At 40.6% G+C, this 23,127-nt stretch overlaps 2 protein-coding genes across 2 annotated transcripts in view; one reads left to right on the top strand and one right to left on the bottom strand.

Annotated features, from left to right (window-relative positions):
* Positions 1-23,127, top strand: part of LOC139366002 (leucine-rich repeat and immunoglobulin-like domain-containing nogo receptor-interacting protein 2) — a 119,746-nt gene that overhangs the window by 28,269 nt on the left and 68,350 nt on the right. The window lies entirely within an intron of this gene.
* Positions 2,208-23,127, bottom strand: part of LOC139365838 (uncharacterized) — a 38,155-nt gene continuing 17,235 nt past the window's right edge. The window contains exon 2 of the mRNA XM_071102901.1: positions 2,208-2,815. Coding sequence (XP_070959002.1) covers positions 2,208-2,815 — 608 coding nt within the window. The remainder of the gene's footprint in view (positions 2,816-23,127) is intronic.

Raw genomic sequence — 23,127 nt, 5'->3', positions numbered from 1 at the left:
TCCAGCCCACTCATTATCTCAGCCAGGCATGGCTAATGGAAAGGTTTCTCTTTTTTTCTGTGGCTTAACCAACAAGACTCGTAATTTAACAATTTTATTCGTATTTACAGATGGCATACAAGTTTGTTATTAAGGCACATGAAAGGTCACATGTTCGAGAAGGCATTTCTGCCAAAAAACGCATTTTGATATAAAAAAAAATGTTTGCGTTCAAACGGCACTCCTGTGAAGTTGTGACATGCTACATATGCCTAGTTTCCTGAACCGGGTCACATGTCTAGAAATAATGAATGACTGACATATGGGTTAGAAAACAGTGGAGTTGCCTTATTTATCCAAGAAAACGATTCTGACAAACAGTAATGATGGTCATAATTCATTATTTAATTAAATAATGTTTTTTTCTGAAACCATCAACTCTTTCATCACAATGTGACATTTTAAAGACAAAACAGATTCATTTGATGTTCCAACATATTCATAATAGACTCTCGTCAAATCTAATTAGCAAGTATCTTACCATTATAAGGTATGACATGAATCAGCAGGGACATTTGAGAAGACAGTAAGTGCCCCCACAGCTCCACAGGAGTGATCATCAAGGACTGTGTGAAACAATTCCGTAACAGCTTGAATTCTACTCAGAGGGAATACATAACCACATACGACAACACTATCTAGTCGCACTTTTACCAGTGTAGTAATGAGGCGATTACACTGATAACACTAGTGCTAAGATGTGACATACACCTATGGAATTGCATTGGATTTTTTAACGAATGGAGTAGAGCATTTTCATTACTGCACAGAAGGAATATGGACTATTCTTAAAGACTCCTTATTGCCCTTGTGTAAAAAGTAAATAACGTTTCATTCTTGCATCCGAGGAAAGCTTGAACAGATATTTCACATGGTTCTTTTTCAACTCTGCTCTCCTTGGCAGATCATTGGCGTCAGCAATTTCTGAGCTCAGGAGCCCCTCTTGTAAAAGGCCACCCCCAATAAAGTGGTCATGCCTGCCTTTCACTTTATGTGTGCCATCCATTTTGATAGTGACAGGACATACCATTGGAACACACAGCACACCATCCCTGTCTCTGTAATTCAACCTAGTGCCAGAGGTTACCTGGGTAAAACACATTGACCCATTACCAAGGAACATGCGTCACACACAGAATGATTGTGTCATGTGCTGTATTACTGATAAGCCTAAATCTTGTATACAGACTATACAAACATGCATGACACATGGTGAACTTGCCATGTTACTTAAGTGCACTTGAGCATGAAGATATCACACTCCTCACGCATGTGTGTTATACAACCTGCCATGTGAGAGAAAAATACGTGTTTTTCTTGAAGAGTATATATTTTAGCAATAAGGCCAGAGGGAGTGTGGTACAGTATATGGCCAACAACTAAGGGCTGTTCTTAATCACAACACAACACGTGTGCCTGGATACATCCCATAGCCATGGTATATTGGCCATATACCACACTCCCTCGGACCTTATTGGTGAAATATATATACCCTTCAAGAAAAACACCCGTATTGCTATTATAAATCTGGTTACCAACGTAAATAGAGTAGTAAAAATAAATGTTCTGTCATACCTGTGGTATACGGTCTGATATAGCACGGCTGTCAGACAATCAGCATTCAGGGCTTGAACCACCCAGTTTATAACATCGAACATATTAAGGGAACATAGGAAACAACTCATTTGTGAGCAACTACAATCTTTTACAGCTGGCTATACAAATAAATGCATAATACATACAGTACATAAAACTAGCACTTGGCATACGGCGTTGAGCTGCCATGTGTTCTCAAGCATGACGGGGGCAGAACAGGGCCTAAATAAACGAAATAAAAACGGTCTGCCAGCTATTTGAGACATAAACAACTCCAATAAAAAAGTGTGAAATTCCAGTGACCCTGTGATGACTCCAGCCTCTCTGTGAGATGGGGGCCGTAGGTCAGGGCTTCCCTAACTCTTTTGCTTTGTGACCCACCACAAGGGTTGAGCGGTGAAAAAACATACACAGACCAAAGAATAAATAAAAAATACATGAATAATACCCTGTTTTTCGAAACATTTAGACCTAACTGAATGTAGATTTGAGTTTGGGCTCTTGTGACCAATGTTAAAAATTGACTGTATAGGTATGAAATGAATGAGTAACAATGTAGGGTTTTTTCTGTATCAAAAAGGGGTGTAGGTGATGGGTGTGAAGGGGGCATGGTCGTGGTGTAGGTGATGGGTGTGAAGGGGGCATGGTCGTGGTGTAGGTGATGGGTGTGAAGGGGGCATGGTCGTGGTGTAGGTGATGGGTGTGAAGGGGGCATGGTCGTGGTGTAGGTGATGGGTGTGAAGGGGGCATGGTCGTGGTGTAGGTGATGGGTGTGAAGGGGGCATGGTCGTGGTGTAGGTGATGGGTGTGAAGGGGGCATGGTCGTGGTGTAGGTGATGGGTGTGAAGGGGGCATGGTCGTGGTGTAGGTGATGGGTGTGAAGGGGGCATGGTCGTGGTGTAGGTGATGGGTGTGAAGGGGGCATGGTCGTGGTGTAGGTGATGGGTGTGAAGGGGGCATGGTCGTGGTGTAGGTGATGGGTGTGAAGGGGGCATGGTCGTGGTGTAGGTGATGGGTGTGAAGGGGGCATGGTCGTGGTGTAGGTTATGGGTGTGAAGGGGGCATGGTCGTGGTGTAGGTGATGGGTGTGAAGGGGGCATGGTCGTGGTGTAGGTGATGGGTGTGAAGGGGGCATGGTCGTGGTGTAGGTGATGGCCGTGGGCTGAACTCTGTCTGGGCCCTGGGAAAGAACATTTGAGGCTCTCATCTTGGCTGTAGAATGTTTTTTTTGCCGTTTTTAAGCTCATTTCCTGTGTTCTTAGGCTCAAACATTATAACAAAATCAATTGGGGCCTGATTTTCTAGCTTTTATTTTGGTGATTGTAAGTTCTCAAACGTTATGTGCTATTATAAAAATATAGTATATTTTTTACATACTTTCTATTTGGTTTTAGTGATTGAAGTTGAAACTGAAAGTGTTTTTCCATCCAGAAAATAATGTTTATAGAAATGCACAATTTTTTTTATCCCACGACCTAAATGGACCCCTGCCATGACCCACAAGTGGGTCTCGACCCACAGTTTGCGATTGTGGGTTCAACCACATAAACTTTTTTTATTTTTTTTTACTTAACTAGGCAAGTCAGTTAAGAACAAATTCTTATTTACAATGAAGGCCTAGCAACAGTGGGTTAACTACCTTGTTCAGGGGCAGAACAACACATTTTTACCTTGTCAGCTTCATTCAATCCACCAACCTTCCGGTTACTGGCCCAGTGCTCTAACCACTAGGCTACCTGCCGTTGAAATATAATAAAGCTGCCCCTGAAATACAATAAAGAACATCAATATTTTGTACTGGGGTAATCAAGCAGCAGACAGCGCATAAGGTCTGTTATTTTACTGATGTCAAAGGTTAATTGATTTCTCTAACAAAGTTGGATGTTTTGTTTAGTTTATTCCATTTGGAATATGATTAAGCTTTTTTAATCTCTATACCTTGCCTCCAGAGCATTTATCTCCTGAGTGTGCAAATGCATTCTTGGTAATCAAGGTAGCCATACTGTTGTGTTGATTTCCAATATCCTGAAAGCAAAAATATGTTATTGTTAGATAGTTAATGCTGGCAACAGAGTCGAGAAATATTGTGCATACAATGCATACAATGCATATCTCAACTCAAGAGTTGTTTTGTTCTGATTTCATATCATGAAACCCTGTGCAAAGAATTCTCAGTCAGAAATAATTGTTTTATCTTATTTAATAAGAAACACATTGGGAGGAAGGGACTTTTGCTTTGTGCTTTAATTTTTCCCTCTTTTTCCAAAATCTGTCATGATATGCGAAGGATCTCTTGCCCCACAAACATAGAGATGGAGAGTATTCTACTACCCTACCCTTCTCTTCTTTATTCAGTCTCGGCCCTCATGATTAATTGCATTGTCAATATACTGCAGTCAAAGATGTCCGGCAGGCCCTCCTCTTTAACACTCCCAGAGCTCAATAACTTGTTACTGTCATTGGTGAGGAGAATGCGCTGCCTTGCCAGTGCACTGGCAGGCTGCTTCCTCCCAGTGGCACCCTTGTCTTTCAGCTTGTCTTTCTCCTCCTGTTTTAATTAGATTTAACGTTCTTGACACCTCTGGGAGACCGAGTCGGGGCCTTGGCCAACGGTCTACAAGCCTTTACGTGCTCCAGTACCGAGTAGATATTGTGATTGTCAAAGGCTGCCAAAAGTGTGTCATTTTGTTGGCATTGACAGTGAATAGTGATGACTCAGAGGCTGAAATGTTGTGTCAAAAGTTCACCTTCGGTTGACTAAGGCATGTTATTATGATTCACATTACGATTAAGCTCAGTTTCAGTGTCTTTCGGCCTTGCTGAGAAGGTCGTTTAGAAAATATGAAGACTAAGTTGAGTTCAGTCTTTGAGTTGTTCATGATCGAATACCGAAAGGATTCAGTAAACAACTTTTCAAATCAGTGGTCCTATTCCCCCCGCCAATTTCTTGTTATTCAAACAAGGACTCCATTTCAGGCCTTCATAACCCTACACCGTCAGTGATTGATAGTTATAGTGAAAGCTATCGCATGGATATCAATACATTAGATTGATTGTTCGACCTGATATCAGAGGCACAATTGGCAAGCCTGAATAAACCTAGTCAGAGTAGCTCACATAGTGGGTGAGTATGACACATCACCTTAGTGAAAAGTGTCTGTCAGTTAGGCTTGAGTCCAGATCACTGCGTTTTGTTCGGGACGCTCGGCAGATGGAGTTGCACTTGTGGCTCCTTGAAGGCACAGAAGTTGTGTGAGAAAGAAACAGCACAGCTGCTGAACTTCAACTGACCCCAAACCAGCGAATAAAGCCTCGATATGTTGCAAATCTAAAGGTCTTATTCAATCAAAACCGGAAACCAAGTTTTCAGGGTCAGACAAAACAGAACAAAATGCATATTTGAATTTGGAATGCAGGTCATCAATAATGCAATGTAAAGCAACTCAATTACATGAAGTATTCATTCAAGCTTGCAGTTCACAGAAAATTCAATTTTACCTTACCCAGATTCTGATGGTGACAGATTTTTGATTGAGTGGGGGTATAAATTGATGGCAGGAAAGGCAAGTTGTGTTTTTGTGCTGCAAATACTTGGACAAATTTTGATAAGCATAGAGGTTACTCTGGTTAATTAACATGCATGGCCACTATACTTTCGTGAATGTAACAACACACCCCAAAGCATCAACTTGCTATCAAAAGAGCAGGGCAGTTACAAAGGAACCATCTGGCCTACTACAAAATGTAAACAACAACTGTGTGTGTTTAACATTTTAACATCGATCCACATGCTATTAAGTGACTTTGGACAAGCTTGGCTCTGTCAGGTGGACATTGTATTTATATATTTTTTATGATTATCATTTTTATGGAACATTTTGGCATATGACCAACATTCATTGATATACTGTAATGCTGGCGAAACCTTAACAGGCTTGCTTCAGCTCTGATTTTGATGGAGGCTGAGAAAGTAATGATAGAATATTTCCCACTTTACAATAAGTGCCCCAATACTTATTTGTTTGTATGATAGTTACATAGGCTGGTAATTAGTGTAATTATAGTGTAGGTACACATATTTATACCATAGGTTAACATTAGTTGTAAGTGCTATTTAACAATATATGATTACACTGTTCTGGCCTATGAAACTACTATGCAAATACATAGGCATTGAGGACAATTCTCTATCATTTAATACAAGTGATTCATTTTGAACACTGATATTCTCATCAGAACAGACAAGATAAGGTTGTACTGCTACTCTTTAAAAAGGCCTAGCATGTGAAAATATACCAACCATCTAGTAGAATTACACAATAGACAATGTAAATACACTCTAATTGAATTTTGATGCATTTTCAAGCCTTTCAGGGTTCTGTTTCCTCAAGATGGTTATATGCGAAATGCTGGAGCCTTTGTATGTAAAGAGGGATTTGAATTCGAAGGAAAAAACACCTTATTTGCCAGGAAAGCATTTGCTATATGAATGGGGCGTTTTATCTTCAAATGCAATTACTTAAGGTGCGAGCAAAAAGATACAAGGGCTGTTTTAAGATAAGTAGGGGAGTGCTGGGGGAATTTCAATAGGAGAGTGGTGTTGGATGAAGATTGAGGGGCTCTGGCATACTTTAATGTCCAACTTCATGATTCATATCTTGATATTATACCTGAAGCCCTCACTCAGACATTGTGCTGACAGGGGAAGTCTTGTGTTCCAGTTAAAGCACTTTGAACAAAGCCAGTGATGAAGCAATATTTGATTTTATTTATCTTACTTCTCCCGCTTTTCATTGCAGCTATTCATTACTTTGTGACAAGTAAGCCATGCAGTACATAGATATGTGGGAGAATGAGTTGTGAAGTGCAGGGAAATATTCTCTGGAAAGCATTTCCATTTATCGTAAAGAGGAATCTTATCATAGAGAAGGTGAGGAACAAGGTAGAGGAGCAGGAATAAATGTTTTTCATGTGTCTTGGTGCAATGATTTGTGGATGGACCACTGTATTAATTAAGATGATGAATGATACCACAATAATTATGTTTGTAGCAGAGATTGGCCTTCTCCAGTCATGGCGAGCCACTGGGTTGACTAATTAAAGCTAGTCTGTGCCATTTCCACGCTCTCGTTGGCATTTTCAACTAATGAAAAATAGCATCATAAATTTGGAGGAATATGACTCCAATGGATAATAATGTGTTGAAAAACACAATTTAAAGACAGCTGGAATTGAAAATGAATTCACACCAGAGTAATACGATTCTTCCTATGTAGCGTAACTATACATTTTATATAATCACTTGATGCAGTTGATGTCGGAGGTTTACATACACCTTAGCCAAATACATTTAAACTCAGTTTTTCACAATTCCTGACATTTAATCCTAGTAAAAATTCCCTGTCTTAGATCACCACTTTATTTTAAGAATGTGAAATGTCAGAAAAAGAGAAGAAAGAATTATTTATTTCAGCTATTATTTCTTTCATCACATTCCCAGCGTGTCAGAAGTTTACATACATTCAATTGGTATTTGGTAACATTGCCTTTAAATTGTTTAACTTGGGTCAAACGTTTCGGGGAGCCTTCCACAAGCTTCGCACTCTAAGCTGGGTGAATTTTGTCCCATTCCTCCTGACAGAGCTAGTGTAACTGAAAAAAAGGTTTGTAGGCCTCCTTGCTCGCACAGGCTTTTTCAGTTCTACCCACAAATGTTCTATGGGATTGAGGTCAGGGCTTTGTGATGCCACTCCAATACCTTGACTTTGTTGTCCTTAAGCCATTTTGCCACAACTTTGGAAGTATGCTTGGGGTCATTGTCCATTTGGATGACCCATTTGCGACCAAGCTTTAACTTCCTGACTGATTTCTTGAGATTTTGCTTCAATAAATCCACATAATTTTCCTGCCTCATGATGCCATCAATTTTGTGAAGTGCACCAGTCCCTCCTGCAGCAAATCCCCCCACAACGATGCTGCCACCCCTGTGCTTCACGGTTGGGATGGTGTTCTTCACATTGCAAGCCTCCCCCTTTTTCCTCCAAACACAACGATGGTCATTATGGCCAAACATTTATATTTTTGTTTCATCAGACCAGAGGACATTTCTCCAAAAAGTACGATCTTTGTCCCCATGTGCAGTTGCAAACTGTAGTCTGGCTTTTTTATGGCTGTTTTGGAGCAGTGACTTCTTTCTTGCTGAGCGTCCTTTCAGGTTATGTCGATATAGGACTTATTTTACTGTGGATATAGATACTTTTGTACCTGTTTCCTCAAGCATCTTCACAAGGTCCTTTGCTCTTGCTCTGGGATTGATTTGCACTTTTCGCACCAAAGTACATTCATCTCTAAGAGACAGAACGTGTCTCCTTCCTGAGCGATATGACGACTGTGTGGTCCCATGGTGTTTATACTTGCGCACCGTTGTTTGTACAGATGAACGTGGTACCTTCAGTCGTTTGGAAATTGCTCCCAAGGATGAACCAGACTTGTGGAATTCTGCTTTTTTTTCCTGAGGTCTTGGCTGATTTCTTTTGATTTTCCCATGATGTCAAGCAAAGAGACACTGAGTTTGAAAGTAGGCCTTGAAATACATCCACAGGTACTCCTCCAATTGACTCAAATGATGTTAATTAGCCGATCAAGCTTCTAACGCCATGACATAATTTTCTGGAACTATCCGAGCTGTTAAAAGGCACAGTCAACTTAGTGTATGTAAACTTCTGACCCACTGGAATTGTGATACAGTGAGTTATAAGTGAAATAATCTGTCTGTAAACAATTTTTGGAAAAATTACTTGTGTCATGCACAAAGTAGATGTCCTAATCGACTTGCCAAAACTATAGTTTGTTAACAAGAAATTTGTGGAGTGGTTGAAAAACTAGTTTTAATGACTCCAACCTAAGTTTATGTAAATCTCCGACTGTACATGCGAACAGCTTGAAACCAAACAGCTTGCAACCAAATAAAACTCATTTAATTTGAATGAAAATAGGTTTTCTGAGCCTCTTGAGTGGCGCAGAGGTCTAAAGGCACTGCATCACAGTGCTAGAGGCATCACTACAGACCTGGTTTGATTCCAGGCTGTGTCACAACCAGCCGTGATCGGGCATCCCATAGGGCAGCGCACAATTGGCCCAGCGTCGTCCAGGTTAGGGGAGGGTTTGGCTGGGGGGGATTTACTTGGCTCATTGTGGCGTGCCGGGTGCCTGCAGGCTGACCTCGGATGACCAGTGTTTCCTCCGACACATTGGTACGGCTGATTAAGCGGGTGGGTGCTTAAGAAGTGTTGTTTGGCAGGTCATGTTTCGGAGGCCTTTGCCTCCGGAGCTCGTTGGGGAGTTGTAGTGATGAGACAATATTGAAAAAGGGGGTTGCATCTTTTTTCCTGTACTGGGCCATTGCTATTGTGGGGTTCCCGCTGTGGAGTTGATTGAATTCTGCCCTTTGACATTACTCATTTGCTTTATAAACTTTTTTAAGTGGAAGTCCTTATAAGATTTTAGTGTCTGTCTGTCTGTCTGTCTGTCTGTCTGTCTGTCTACACAGTCTGAAATAAATAATATCAGACACTGACCTCAATCACGTTAGTAAACATTTAGGAAAACACCCTCAACCCTCCTCTAGTCAGTGAGAGAGAACATTTCATGAAGATTTGTCTTCAACTCCATATGACAATGAGGACAAGGTAATGAGTTGTAAGGGAATGCCTTTTTGGCAGGACTGACTAAAATCCCACCCCCAAAATTAAGGCTTTGCTAGGCGTCATCAGACTGTGTCATATTTCATCAAATAAACCTTGCAGAATGAGGCTTGTAGACCGACTTGACCTCTCGCTGTGTCATTGCAACCGCTTGTTGTTTATCTTTGTGTAGTCGGCTGGATTGAAAGCATTGTGCATGTGATTATCAGCTGTCCGCACGGACCGGCACTGAATGGAACTGTGATAACGTTGCTGTACTGCCAAAATGGCCTGTAAATCCCTCCTAGACTAGCATTGAATGCTTATGACTGGGTAGCTGGCGATACCAGAAAGCCTGGGGTGATGAGAGCATACACTGTATGGCAGGGTAGAGCAAAGCACTGTCATATACAGCCCACTGAAACTGCAGACTCATCTACTATAAGAACGAACATGAGAAATGAAAGACAGAACTCATGTGAAGTTGTATTTTCTGACAACTCTAGGAGAGCCTTATATCTGCACACCACATTTGGCCCCTATCTGTGAGTCTGTTCTCCAAATATAAAGCATAGCAGCTGTGAGAGGTGGCTAAGAAAATGGAGAGAGAGAGGGAGAGAGGGAGAGAGGGAGAGAGAGAGAGAGAGAGAGAGAGAGAGAGAGAGAGAGAGAGAGAGAGAGAGTGTAACACTGCAAAAGCAGCTAGCTAGGCCCCACAAAAGGCTTGTTAAAGCTGTGTGTGTGGAGTGAGGATGAGTCAGAGGGAGCTGTTGTTCGTGAGTACAGTCCAGTTTGATCTCATCAGCTCTGCTCAGGGCTCTGTAAACCCAACAGAGCACTCCTCAGGATGTCCTCTCAGGATGTCTTCCCATTGACATTTCCTCAGGAAGTGAGTCATCTGGGCTTTCGAGAACATTGATTTTCATTGTATTTCACATCTTGAAATGGGATTAAGAAATATTAAATGTCTATTTCCAACAAGTTATCACTTCAGTAAATTACTAATTAAATGAGCGCTCGTCATTTGCTGTGAATTTCACAAATGGTATCTCCATATTCATCGGAATTCACATAAGATAAATGAAAAGTTAATAACCGTTTTTAAAATGTATTTGCTCCTCTCTCTAGGTTAAGAATGATATGAAGCATCTTTTTGATTAGTTAATATACCTGAATATAGCTAGAATAATGTACGTTTTGCAAAAAGGTCATATCAAATGTAATCACTTTAAAGAAAGATGTGGACTTGGAATGTGCCACTTGACAATGTTCCTTTAGAAGACTATACAGAAGGAATTATAGCTTACTGTAACTACTTTATGAAATCACAAAAATTATGAAAACATCATAGGTGTGAAATAACTTGAGTGAGATGAGTATCAGCCTGCATCTCTGTGGATTAATCATAGCTAATCATAGCCACAAATGTACACTTGTCCTAACTTTAGTACACTGAGATGCAAAGGACGACAGACACCATTGCTGTCAGTAACCAATTATTTCATGACACAGTATCTAATGGTAATTAAAAACAATGTACACTATATATACAAAAGTATGTGGACAGCCCTTCAAATGAGTGGATGCAGCTATTTCAGCCACACCCAGCTGCTGACAGGAGTATTAAATCGAGCACACAGCCATGCAATCTCCACAGGAAACATTGGCAGTATAATGGCTTTACTGAAGACCTCAGTGACTTTCAACATGGCACTGTCAAAGGATGCCACCTTCCAACAAGTCAGTTCGTCACATTTCTTCCCTTCTAGAGCTGCCCCGGTCAACTGTAAGTGCTGTTATTGTGAAGTTCTAACTCATAGGAGAAACAACAGCTCAGCCCCAAAGTGGTAGGCCACACAAGTTCACAGAACGGAACTGCCGAGTGCTGAAAGTGTAGAGTGTAAAAATGATTTGTCCTCAGTTGCAACACTCCTGACCGATGGAACTCTGGAAGCAACTTCAGCACAAGAACCATTCATTGGGAGCTTCATGAAATGCGTTTCCCACACAAACCTAAGATCACAATGCGCAATGCCAAACATTGGCTGAAGTGGTGTAAAGTTCGCCGCCATTGGACTTTGGAGCAGTGGAAACGCACTCTCTGGAGTAATGAATCACCCTTCACCGTCTGGCAGTCCAAAGGATGAATCTGGGTTTGGTGGATGCCAGGAGAACGGTACCTGCCCAAATGCATAGTGCCAACTGTAAAATATGATGGAGGAGGAATAATGGTCTGGGGCTGTTTTTTTATGGTTTGGGCTAGGCCCCTTAGTTCCAGTGAAGGAAAATCTTAACGCTACAGCATCCAATGACTTTCTAGACGATTCTGTGCTTCCAACTTTGTGGCAACAATTTGGGGAAGGCTCTTTCCTGTTTCAGCATGACAATGCCCCCTTGCACAAAGTGAAGTCCGTACAGAAATGGTTTGTCAAGATTGGTGTGGAAGAACTTGACTGGACAAAGCCCTGACCTCAACCCCATCGAACACCTTTGGGATGAATTGGAATGCCGACTACAAGCCAGGCCTAATCGCCAAACATCAGTGGCCAACCTCACTAATTCTCTTGTTGCTGAATGGAAGCAAGTCCCCACAGCAATGTTCCAACGTCTAGTGGAAAGCCTTCCCAGAAGAGTGGAGGCTGTTATACTGTATCAGCAAAGGGGGGACCAACTCCATATTAATGCCCATGATTTTGGAATGAGATGTTCGACAAGCAGGTGTACACATCCTGTATTGTATTACACTATCTCTGGAAAATAAGCATGATGTAACTATATTAGGTATGCATTTATAAAGTGAATAACTGCAACAGAATTATCACAGGAAGTTGAGGTAACAAGTTATGTACAATCTACATACAACAGTGTAATCCATCTTGTGTGAGTGTGTGGGTGGGTGTGTACATGCGTACATACGCATGTATTGGTGCTATGAAGGTGAGGGTAGAGTTTGGAGAAAAAAATGTGCAGTGTCACCAAGGCCATTAAGGCCTCAACCATGTCAGGTTGCTGCACCTTTGCCCAATGATGTCGGTTTACCCTAGAGTGACATGCTATGACAGATTTCATTGCCTCTGTAACTTTAAAGACAGTATGACACATTTAGTGAAGTGTGTAACGGTCTTTGTTGGTGGAAGAAGAGGAGGACTAAGGTGCAGCGTGGTTTGTGTCCATATTTATTAGATGAACACGGAAATAACAAAACTAACAAAGAGAACGACCGAAAACAGTTCTGGCTGGTGCAGACACACAACAGAAAACAGAAAATAATCACCCACGAAACACAATAGAAAACCGGCTACCTAAATATGGTTCTCAATCAGGGAAAACGATAGACATTCTCCTCTGATTGAGAACCATACCAGGCCAAACATAGAAATAGCAAATCATAGAAAAACTAACATAGACAACCCACCCAACTCACGCCCTGACCATACTAAAACAAAGACATAACAAAAAAAGGTCAGAACGTGACAAAGTGTGTATTTTTTAGAAAGGTGGAGTTAAAATCCTCAAGAGTCTATTGACGCACCCGTGTGGAAATCTAAGTAACATAATAAAAATATCTGACCGTTTAAGCTCGCGATACAGAGGTGTTTGTCAGACAATGAGACTTCGCAAAAATCAGTCTTCTCACAAAAACGTCTTTAACTTCTCTGTGGAAAGGGGAGACTATCACGAACACGATCCGTTTCGGTTACCCATACAAACAAATGGAAGTATGGAGATAGTTTTGTGCCAACAAAAATAAAGGGTTAAATATGTGTCCAAAAAAACTCTTCACAACCTTATTCCTTATGATAAATGTTTTTGCTGTCTTTTTTGCCATTTATGAATGTGTTATTCAATGCATTTTATATGGGCTATAGTAGTAAAGGCCACATTTAAATTGTTATATATTTATCATTGTTTTATATACCTAAAGGGTTCCTAAAATTATAAATGAAATAGCTGGTATGACCATCTTAAAGCAATTCCATATGCTGACTTAGTACGGTCCCCTGGATCAAATTAGGGTTAGATGCCTTCCTCAAGGGCACAAAGATAGATTTGAGACCTTATCCGCTCAAGTATTCGAAACAGCGACCATTTGGTTACTGGCCCAACGTTCTACAAGCAGATCAGAGATCGGAGACTGTCAATATGTTTTTTTTTATTTAACCGGACAAGTCAGTTTAGAACTAATTCTTATTTAGAATGACGGCCTACACCGGCCAAACCCAGACGACGCTGGGCCAATTGTGTGCCGCCCTATGAGACTCCCAATCACAGCCAGTTGTGATGCAGCCTGAATTCGAACCAGGGTGTCTGTAGTGGCGCCTCAAGCACTGAGATGCAGTGCCTTAGACCGCTGCACCACTTGAGATCTGCATTTGGGTACCCACCAACAGGGGCAGGTTAGCAGGGCCATTTCATGTCAGTGCCTCACTGACATAAAGTTTTTCTCTTTTGTCTTTTTTCTATGGTCCTTGAGGTTAATCTGCAGGTTTGTAGTATAACAGAAAGCTAATGGGGGATTTTGACTTTCTATGTCAAATAAATCATGATGTTATTACATATAAGTGTATATTTTATAACATTATGTAATCAACATGGATTAGGGAGCAATATCTTATCCATGATGATCAGACATTAACCCAATGATTTACACTGTTGTGCCCGCTTGATTTAAGACTTTTTTTAATTGTGTGAGCTGCAGATTCTGGGTTGGATTAGTCTATTTCATTCTGCTTGTTTTGAACATTAGAAATAATTTCCCTTTAAAGGGACAATCATCAGTCGCTACTTGTAAAATAATGATATGTATCCATTGATTCTTGAAGGATATAACTTAGAAATGCCTCACGAGCTTAGACGTATCCCATCATATATACGTTTTTTTTTACTCCAATGTTGGCAAACAAAGTAAGAAGAATTTCTAGTGCTGGAAAAAGTGTTGATAGGGACCCGGCGCTAGATGAGATCTTTTGGCTGGTGAGAACCCACCAGGACACAATGCCATTGAACAATAGTAGTTAGAAAGAGGCGAAGCGAGAGGCTTTTCTCCGCCAAAGATCTGTCCACGAAAATATGTTTTTTGTATGGAGAGTGTCGAATTTGAGAGTGAGAGTGTCAATGAGTGTCGAATTTGGTCAACAAAAACATTTAACTGCTAATTTGCTACGTGAGGTTTATTTGATCGATTCAAAATGTCTTAATCGTTAGGTTGTACTGATATACACGCAGTATACAAATCATTAAGTACACCTGCTTTTTCAATGACAGACTGACCAGGTGAATCCAGGTGAAAGCTATGATCCCTTATTGATGTCACTTGTTAAATCCACTACAATCAGTGTAGATGAAGTGGAGGATACAGGTTAAAGAAGGATTTTTAAGCCTTGAGACAATTGAGACATGGATTGTGTACAGTATGTGTGCAATTCAGAGGGTGAATGTGCAAGACAAAATATAGAATTGTATGGTAGTAGTTGCCAGGTGCACCAGTTTGTGTCAAGAACTGCAACACTGCTGGGTTTTTCATGCTCAACAGTTTCCCGTGTGGAAATAGAATGTTCTACCAACCAAAGGACATCCAGCCAACTTGACACAACTGTGGGAAGCATTGAAGTCAACATGGGCCAGCATCCCTTTGGAATGCTTTCAACACCTTGTAGAGTTCATGCCCCGATGGATTGAGGCTATTCTGAGGGCAAAAGAGGGGGGTGCATCTCAATATTTGGAAGGTGTTCCTAATGTTTGGTATACTTAGGGTAAGTAGACACAGTTCAGTATATCGGAGTTGTCCCTGCTGTCAAAGTGATAGAGGACTCATCATGGATATAACCCGTTTTAGCATGGACATTGCCATTGAGGGCTTCCACCATTTTAAAGTAGTCAACTAGGTGGGGATTCCTATGAGTTTGAGGAGCCCTCTAAATGGCAAGAACGTTCCCACCTAATCTTGCCTTCTCCCTCCATAAATGAGGTCATGTATTTCCATTGTTATAGCGGTCAGTTGACTATCTTTTCAATATAATAGACAATATTTGACCATCTCAATCTCCAATTGCTGCCACCAATGCCTGTCCTGGTCGTCAAGCGTAAGTTCCACTCGTAGGTATTGATTATGCCTTCTCATCGATTATTTCCTTATTCATCAATTTGCCAATCCTGTCGGACAGAAATATGAATTGTTTGCCCTATTCCAGAATATCTTTGATGTTCCAATGAATGAATAAATGTAAATAATATAAAAACACTGCTCTCTGAACCTAGCCTTAAAGGCACAGTGCAGTCCAAATGTAGTTTTCCCTGTGTTTTGTATCTTATTGTACAGCAGTTGATTAAACTAACACTGCAAAAGTGTGATGCCATTTATTTATTTTTATATTTTATTGTATTTTATTTGATATAAAAACAGCTGCATTGGACCTTTAAGGTAGACTTAACCAAGTTAAGGTTAGCCTTACCGTATTGGACATGTTTAGAGTGGGCCTGTCCGATCTGGGGTTCATAAAATTATCCTAAGAGCCTTTTGTCCTGACTCTCTTCCTTGTCTACTTTTTGGAAAAAGGCCCACAGTAAATTGTCTGCTGCGATGCCTTCAGAGAGGAGAGGGAGATGAAGTGGAAGGTGACAAGAGCGCTGTTATTGTCTTTGGCTGTAGCAGTATACAATTATCAAGTATAAGGTATTCAAATTAATCCTAATTATACAGCAATCAAGCAGGGTTCAATCTTTCCACAACTTGTTCCATTTAAGAATACATATTTTCCAATTTCTCATTGTCTCACTATGTTAAAATTTCAAGTTCTGTGGTGTAGAAACAAGCTTTTTGTTTTTGTTCTTGCGAATCCAAGAGTTATTATTTTTGTCACTTTTTCTTGATGACGTTTCTCTAAAACTATTGTTTTAGAACTATGTTTTACCCATTATTCTCCCTGAAAAGAACGTGAGACAGTGCTTTCTGGCAGTGTTCTGTGATGCCTAATGGCTCTTTTGCACCATTACAAGTTGCATTACCAAAAATATGCACCTTGATAGAGAGCGGGCGGGGGGGGGGTGATGGAGTACATTGGTTTCTACTGAGAGTCACTCAGTAAAATGGCTTTCCACTTCACCTCTGAGATAATTTTAAAAAGAACTGTGTGACAGTGCAGGCCGCCTTTCATCCGCTGTTTAGAAATGGCAGTAGAAGAAGCCAGCGGGTGTCATATTCTAAAAAGAAAACTTCTCCCTCTTTCTATCCTCCATCTTCCTCTCTCACTTTCTCTTGCTCCCCCACCTCTCTCTCTCTGTTTTGCACACACACAGAGGCACTCGCTCTCTCACATTGCAAGACCGTGCATCAATAAGGTTTGAAGATGTTATCACAGGGCCTGTGAACGGATTCCATCAACTCACTGTGATTTGCATTTCTTAAACTAGGCAAAGCAAGAGCGATGCATTATGCACCGCTGGCAATGTACTCTGCATAAATCCAGTATTTCAGCCTGCATTCAAGAATGTGTAATTTTATGAATTCCATTTTAAGAGAATTTGCTTGCGTCGAGAGAGATGGATTGCTGGTTGTTTCTATCGTATTGAGCTTCTCCACTGGTAGCTTGAAATTGAAGTACTGAAGGGGGTCTGAACTTCCTGATTTGGCCTTGTTTTTGGGCTTGTTCATTAAGAAATGCAGCGGCCTTGACTGAAGCCAGAACAAGAGTAGTCTTGGGGGGAGGTTAATGTGGGTGTCTCGTGTGTGTTTGCAAGTGGTAAGCGTTTGCACATTCACTCTGCCAAAACAGTACACAGTTACAGTCACTCACCCTTTTAGATAACTTAAAACAGTCTAACCAGATCTTTTATCTTGAAGTTGCCTAGGGTAGCCAGTGGTAGACAACTTCTTTAGGCTAGTGTGTGACCGTGGCAAAGTTGGTTTGACATTGGATAGCCTATCTTTGGTGTTAGTTAGGGACAGTCAATAAATTACAGTGTAAATGGGACAATATTTTAATGTTGCACATATTTAGCTATTTAAATTTTTTAATATTGTACATTGTATAACTTACTGATGGTCCCTAACTAGCCCCTGTCATGTCTTTGGCTATGCCGGATTAAGTGATATGACATGCTATTCTATAAAATAATTTCTCCGTAATTAATATTACCTGATTGAGCTAATCATGTAAATATAATTAACTAGAGAGTCGGGGCACCACAAAATAATATTTATAGAGCTGTTATCTTCCGAATAAACTCTTAAAGACCTAGTAATATTTTACATCAATAGCAGTCAATATTAATCGTCATCTTAATTCAGTCTCATCTGAAAGTTGTAAATTCTTGGTTATCTGCACGAACCCTGGCTAACAAGTTGAATCAGCAATACAAAATTGGGTTTAATTATTTATTTACTAAATACCTAACTAATCACACAGAATTACATATACACATAATTAATCATAACTTGATTACAAATTACGTCATAAAGATAAACGTCCCTAGCGGCCGGAACAGATATGACAGCTTGTTACACAAAAGAAAAGGGGCTGGGTTTGAGTAAAAGAACGGGAAGACTGAGGAACAAAGGGCGAAGCTGTGCTATTGTAAATACAATATCTTATGCATTCTAAATTACCACCCATTTGGAAAAGGAAAATGCAATAAATATTTACTCTGAGCTGTGCTTCAGTAGGTTGGTGGTAGATGGAAGGCCGTGTTGCCGAACCGAGTTCTTTGTCCTTTGAAGAATGTCTCTGGTGGTCAATTGGATACGTTGTAGTAACGTCGTTGTGTGATAGACGGGATACTCTGTCTGTTCCTTCCTAACATGTGTTTGCAGCTGCTGTTGCTAACTCAACGGCTAGGAGGTATCACTTCTGTAGTGAATAAGAGTTCAAAGTTCATACCATTTGCAACCAAAGCTCACGCTGATGTTAGCTTCGTTCTGTTGTTATTATCTGAATCATTCTGACATCGGACCGTCGTCCTCACATCCTCGGAACAGAAGGTTATATTGTCATCAAGGCTTTATATAGGAAGGGAGAGGAGGCGTGTTTGAAAAGTTTTATAGCCCATGTCCCTTCACAGGGGCGGGCCACTGATTGAGCAGAGCCTTATGAAAACCCAAATCTCACATTTTAGAAGCTAAAATCACATTTCATCCCATCACGAATAATTTCATGTTCAAACATTTAAATTGAACAACAATTCCATGTGAATCCGATAACTATGATGTGTAGACTTTCCACTGTAGAGTTTATGTCATCTTGTCATTGATGAGAATGTCTCAGTTGACAACAAACTGACATCATGTTCATTAAGTACCACCGCATATGTTCAATTGGTCGGATTACCAGAATATAGTTCATTTCCCCCCACTTTCTGATGTTTCCAGAATCTCTATGTTAACCAAGGGTTTTGCAAATGTAACATCAGTAGGGTAGAGAGAGGAAACATGGGGGAAGAGGTATTTATGACTGTCATAAACCTACCCCCAGGCCAACGTCATAACACCCCATAGGGATATCGAATGTCAAACCAAATTGACCATAGGCATTAACATTGGTTAGCAGCTGCACTGTGAATTTATGATTACTTGGGTGCTTCCACCTGTGGGCATGTGGGCAGAAATTGAAATAAACCCAACCCAAGGAAAACTGTTACGGTAGCCTTCATTCCATGATATACAATTTTCTACAATCATCTCGCACATCTCAGTTTTGGACGAGACTGACTTTTTGACCAAAATTATTTTATTTACAATTTGTAGTCAATTTTGACACAAGCTCATATCAATGCCACATAGGCCATTTTAAAAACGAGAAGTTGCTTTTTAGGGGCAGTGACTCTTTAATAACCTGCAATCAATACAGCCAAAATAGTCAATGCACTGCTCCAAACAAGTACATATATTTAAATACTGTCCAGGCTAGCTGAAACAATAGATCACTTGTCATGTAGAGATACACATTCAGTTATGCTTCAATAAGACAGGCCTGCGTGGTCTTGCTTTGCACACTGACCTGTGTTTGGTAGTGAAGGTTGTGTATTCAGGCAAGCTGAGTGTTCCAGAGAAACGAGTGAGGTACCACAACATCTCTGGCTTTGTGTAGGTGTCATGCTCTTCTTTGGAGAATACTGATCAGGTTGTGGCCTCTTGTCACCACCAGCAAGTCAGAACACTACAGCTCTGCTCTCCTTGTCACCAATCTGAGAATCTTAGGAAGCATTGTGGGTAGGTGACCTAATACACAGAACCTCTGCAGTTGAAAATAGCTGTGCCCACCTTACTACAATATCATCTTTGCTCTAGAATCCAACACTGGAATAGATATTTAAACAGTAGTAGAAGTAGTAGGTGGTAGCTGTAGATGAATGACTTGTGGTTGAACCATTACAATGCTTTTTATGTCTGATTAATATAAACCACTAGCTTGTGAGAGAAATTTCAATATATTCTGTGATTATGAAGTAGAGAAAAAATCCCACCTCCTGTGAAAGATCCACTTGACCATTTAATGTAACTGGAGCCTACATGCCATTTTCCAGTGTGCTCTACTTACACAGTGATAATGGATAAGGGGGAAAAAAAAATATTTGCTATGCTCTTCTCTCCCCACAATTCAAAGTTATGGCTATGTGTCACTGACTGTGTGATACCCTTTAGACTGGGTTAACACTGACATTATAAATCAACCACCTGTACAAACGCTGCAAAGTGCCACTACAAAAATGCCAGGCAGAGCCAGAAGATAAATCATTGACTCTGTCGTCACACAGTGAAAATTATTAAACTGCGGTCCGTGGTTAATGACCTAGGAAATGTTGTCTTTCCTCTGCAAAAATCTGCATCAATCTTCGTTCACTCAGATCAAAAATGGTTTGGTCATTATTGAGTCCCCAAGCATTATGGGTGGTTTAATCGCCGGTCCTGGAACGTATTACTGACTGGAATGGTGTCTCTCAATACCGTTCAGTAGGGTTGACACTCTACATCACCACTGACGTGACCTTTGCACCAGGACTGAGGTCAAGTCCATTTAAATTCCCAGACAATTCAGGAGGTACACTGAAATGCTCATTCTAATTCTAGTTCTCTGTAATGCCTTTCAATAAGGAACAATTGGAATTTGGTTTATTTTTATGAATTGACTAGAATTTAAATTGAATTGACCCCAACCCTGCTTTGCATTATGTCGACTGACCACTGTATGAGAAATCTCCCAAAATCATAGGACAATCACTATCTGTCTCTCCTCCCTCTGGCTTTCTCCTCGTTTACTTGATAGAACCACAATGATTTGTATCCTCTGTTATAAGCTGTTATTTTACCATTGGTAGCGCAGGACTTTGAGTCTATTCCAGTTTTTACTGTATCAAGGACACTTTGCTCACACGGAGTTGTGTCTAACATGAACAGAATGTCCTATTCCACCCAACTGAAGCACAGGCAGCATGGGGGGGAAATGGCGACAGGGAGACCTTCCAAACTAAGTGATAATAGCATACAATAAACCCCATAACAATTGGAGCCCACTGAAAAACATTCCCATCAGACATAACTGGTTGCAGTCATTGACTGATTGCAACATCGTCATTGCATGTCCACTCACTGTGTGTAAACCGTAAAATCAGAGATTTGTTCAAGCTTTGTTGTCCAAACAACCTTATTTCCCTTTAAAGGGTATATTTACAAATCAATAAAACATGTGACCCAAAAGTCAACTGTCTGTATGATACAGGCAGTATCATAAACTCTAAAGCCTCCCGGGATATTTATTTCGGTGCAAGGTGCTTCTGTAACGTATTTTAAGGAAAGGCGATGAAGGGCACAAATATTTGCATGCACATTTTGTAACGGCACCAAATGTCTCTCCCCTCGAACCTTTAACACTCTGAGAACATGGTGGAGGAAACATTATCCAGTGAGATGTACTTAAACAAGGGGCCCTGGGTAAGCTAACAGAAACCTTGCAACACTCTTTAGAATCATTCATCTGTTTGGGGTTATTCTTCATTGTGCCCTGTAGTTATTAATTGGAAACATACAACTAGGCTGTGGGTTGGGTAGAAATTCACTTGGTTTACCAGGTGTAGATCAATTATTCAACAAGCGGTGACAGAGAAGTGAGCTTTTTAATTTCCCCTTCATAGTTTCACTTTCCTGTGACTATTTCCTGCCCATTTATTTTTGCACATAGTACCAGGCACAAAATGGTGGTTACCCTTTGCAATATTTACAAAAATATAGATACATGGAAATTGAAGTATATTTATCTCTATAACTTTATGTCAGGTCTCTTAAGGATTCAGCATTATGCTTTTTGAATAGTCTGTGACAAGTTCTCTGATATAGTATTCTGATTTTGTGTTAGATTGGGGGCTGAAAGAAAAACTTTGAGAAACTTTATTTTCAATTATTCATGTGGATGAAATTATTCCTTTCGTAATATTTTCATTCTCTGGAGAGTTGACATCCAAATTTAATATAGAGGCATAGATAACAATTATTATTTGATTTGCTGTCTATAAGCATTAGGAATGCAAAGCATGTGGATAGTTGATGCATTTCCGAGTGTTTGCGTTACATTAACCTGAGTACCCTTGATGGGCAGAGTATCTGACAAGGCAATGAGTCCACTTCTGGATTTGACACATTTTAATTGGCATGTTTCAAAGTATCAAAGCAGGAAATGATGAGGGAATTGAGTATTAATAATGTTGAGCGAAGGTGGGGTTTACAATATACTGTGTGTTTTTCACCTGCAAATGCCATGCATGTCACTGTGCAATCCATGTGAAATTCCATAAATATGTCAGGGAATTCCAACTTCCGAATGGTACATTAGGCAGGCCTGACGGAAAACTAGATCCACTAACATTGTCCACAGGAACCTTCATCTCTAGACTTGAAAGAGCATGAGAGAAGAAGTGCAAAAGTGGCCGTAGTAACGAAATCATAAGGAAGCTTTCCTCTGCCCTCCTTTTTAGTTCTAGGAGAACACATCATGTCATTAGGATGGCTTTGCAATTTCTTCCCCCCTCATTGCATCATAACAATACTGTATTACAAAACACCAGGCATCTGGAGACAGGACATTCCATATCTACATAATGGATTATAATGAGTCATTTTGTTCACTCAAAATGTTTATTTCAACTCATCTGACATGCCGTCCCAACATGGCAAGCCTTCTGCATCATTTGAAGAAAGTTGGACCTAGGATTTCTGGAAACATAACTTTCTGTGCTAACTTCCCTCAGCACATATACGTAGATATAACTGTTGTAACTGATATAACCATTACATCGTTGTCACTGGGTCTGTGGTTCCAACCATCTCCCAGCACTGGTCTCTACTACAGTCAATTGGGAACATGTCAATAAGACAGCTTATTTCTACCCCTCCATCTTTTTAAAGTCCACAGGGACTTTTCCCCTCCCTGGAGCATTCCAGCTCCCCTGCCAATCAAGAGATGATGATTGAATTAGTGCAAACTCTGGCTGTTCGGCTTCCGCTGGACGACAGACAGATCCCGAGTAGAGATTAGGCAAGTGTGAAGTTCACCCTCCTTCAGAACTCGACTGTTGCCTCGCTCTCCCTACAGCTCTCAAAGGCAAGGAGAGGCTTCTTGTCTGTCATTCCTAGAATCATCCACCCTGAGCGGAATTTAAACTAGGGAGACACGCATCTTGTCCATCACGTACTCAGGCAGGGGGAAATGAATGGTGGATCAGCTTGGAGAGTGTGGTATCAATGTTTCCGCAGTTTCTCGAAAGCTCCCTGCAGCTAAAGTGGGGTTGGTGGTGATAAGAATGCAGAGAGCTTGCTGTGCCGTCA

The sequence above is a fragment of the Oncorhynchus clarkii genome, chromosome 14, assembly GCF_045791955.1.
Source record: "Oncorhynchus clarkii lewisi isolate Uvic-CL-2024 chromosome 14, UVic_Ocla_1.0, whole genome shotgun sequence".
In the NCBI taxonomy this organism is placed as follows: domain Eukaryota; kingdom Metazoa; phylum Chordata; class Actinopteri; order Salmoniformes; family Salmonidae; genus Oncorhynchus; species Oncorhynchus clarkii.
The sequence above is the reverse complement of the archived record's forward strand: the minus strand, read 5'-3'. Positions and strand labels throughout refer to the sequence as shown.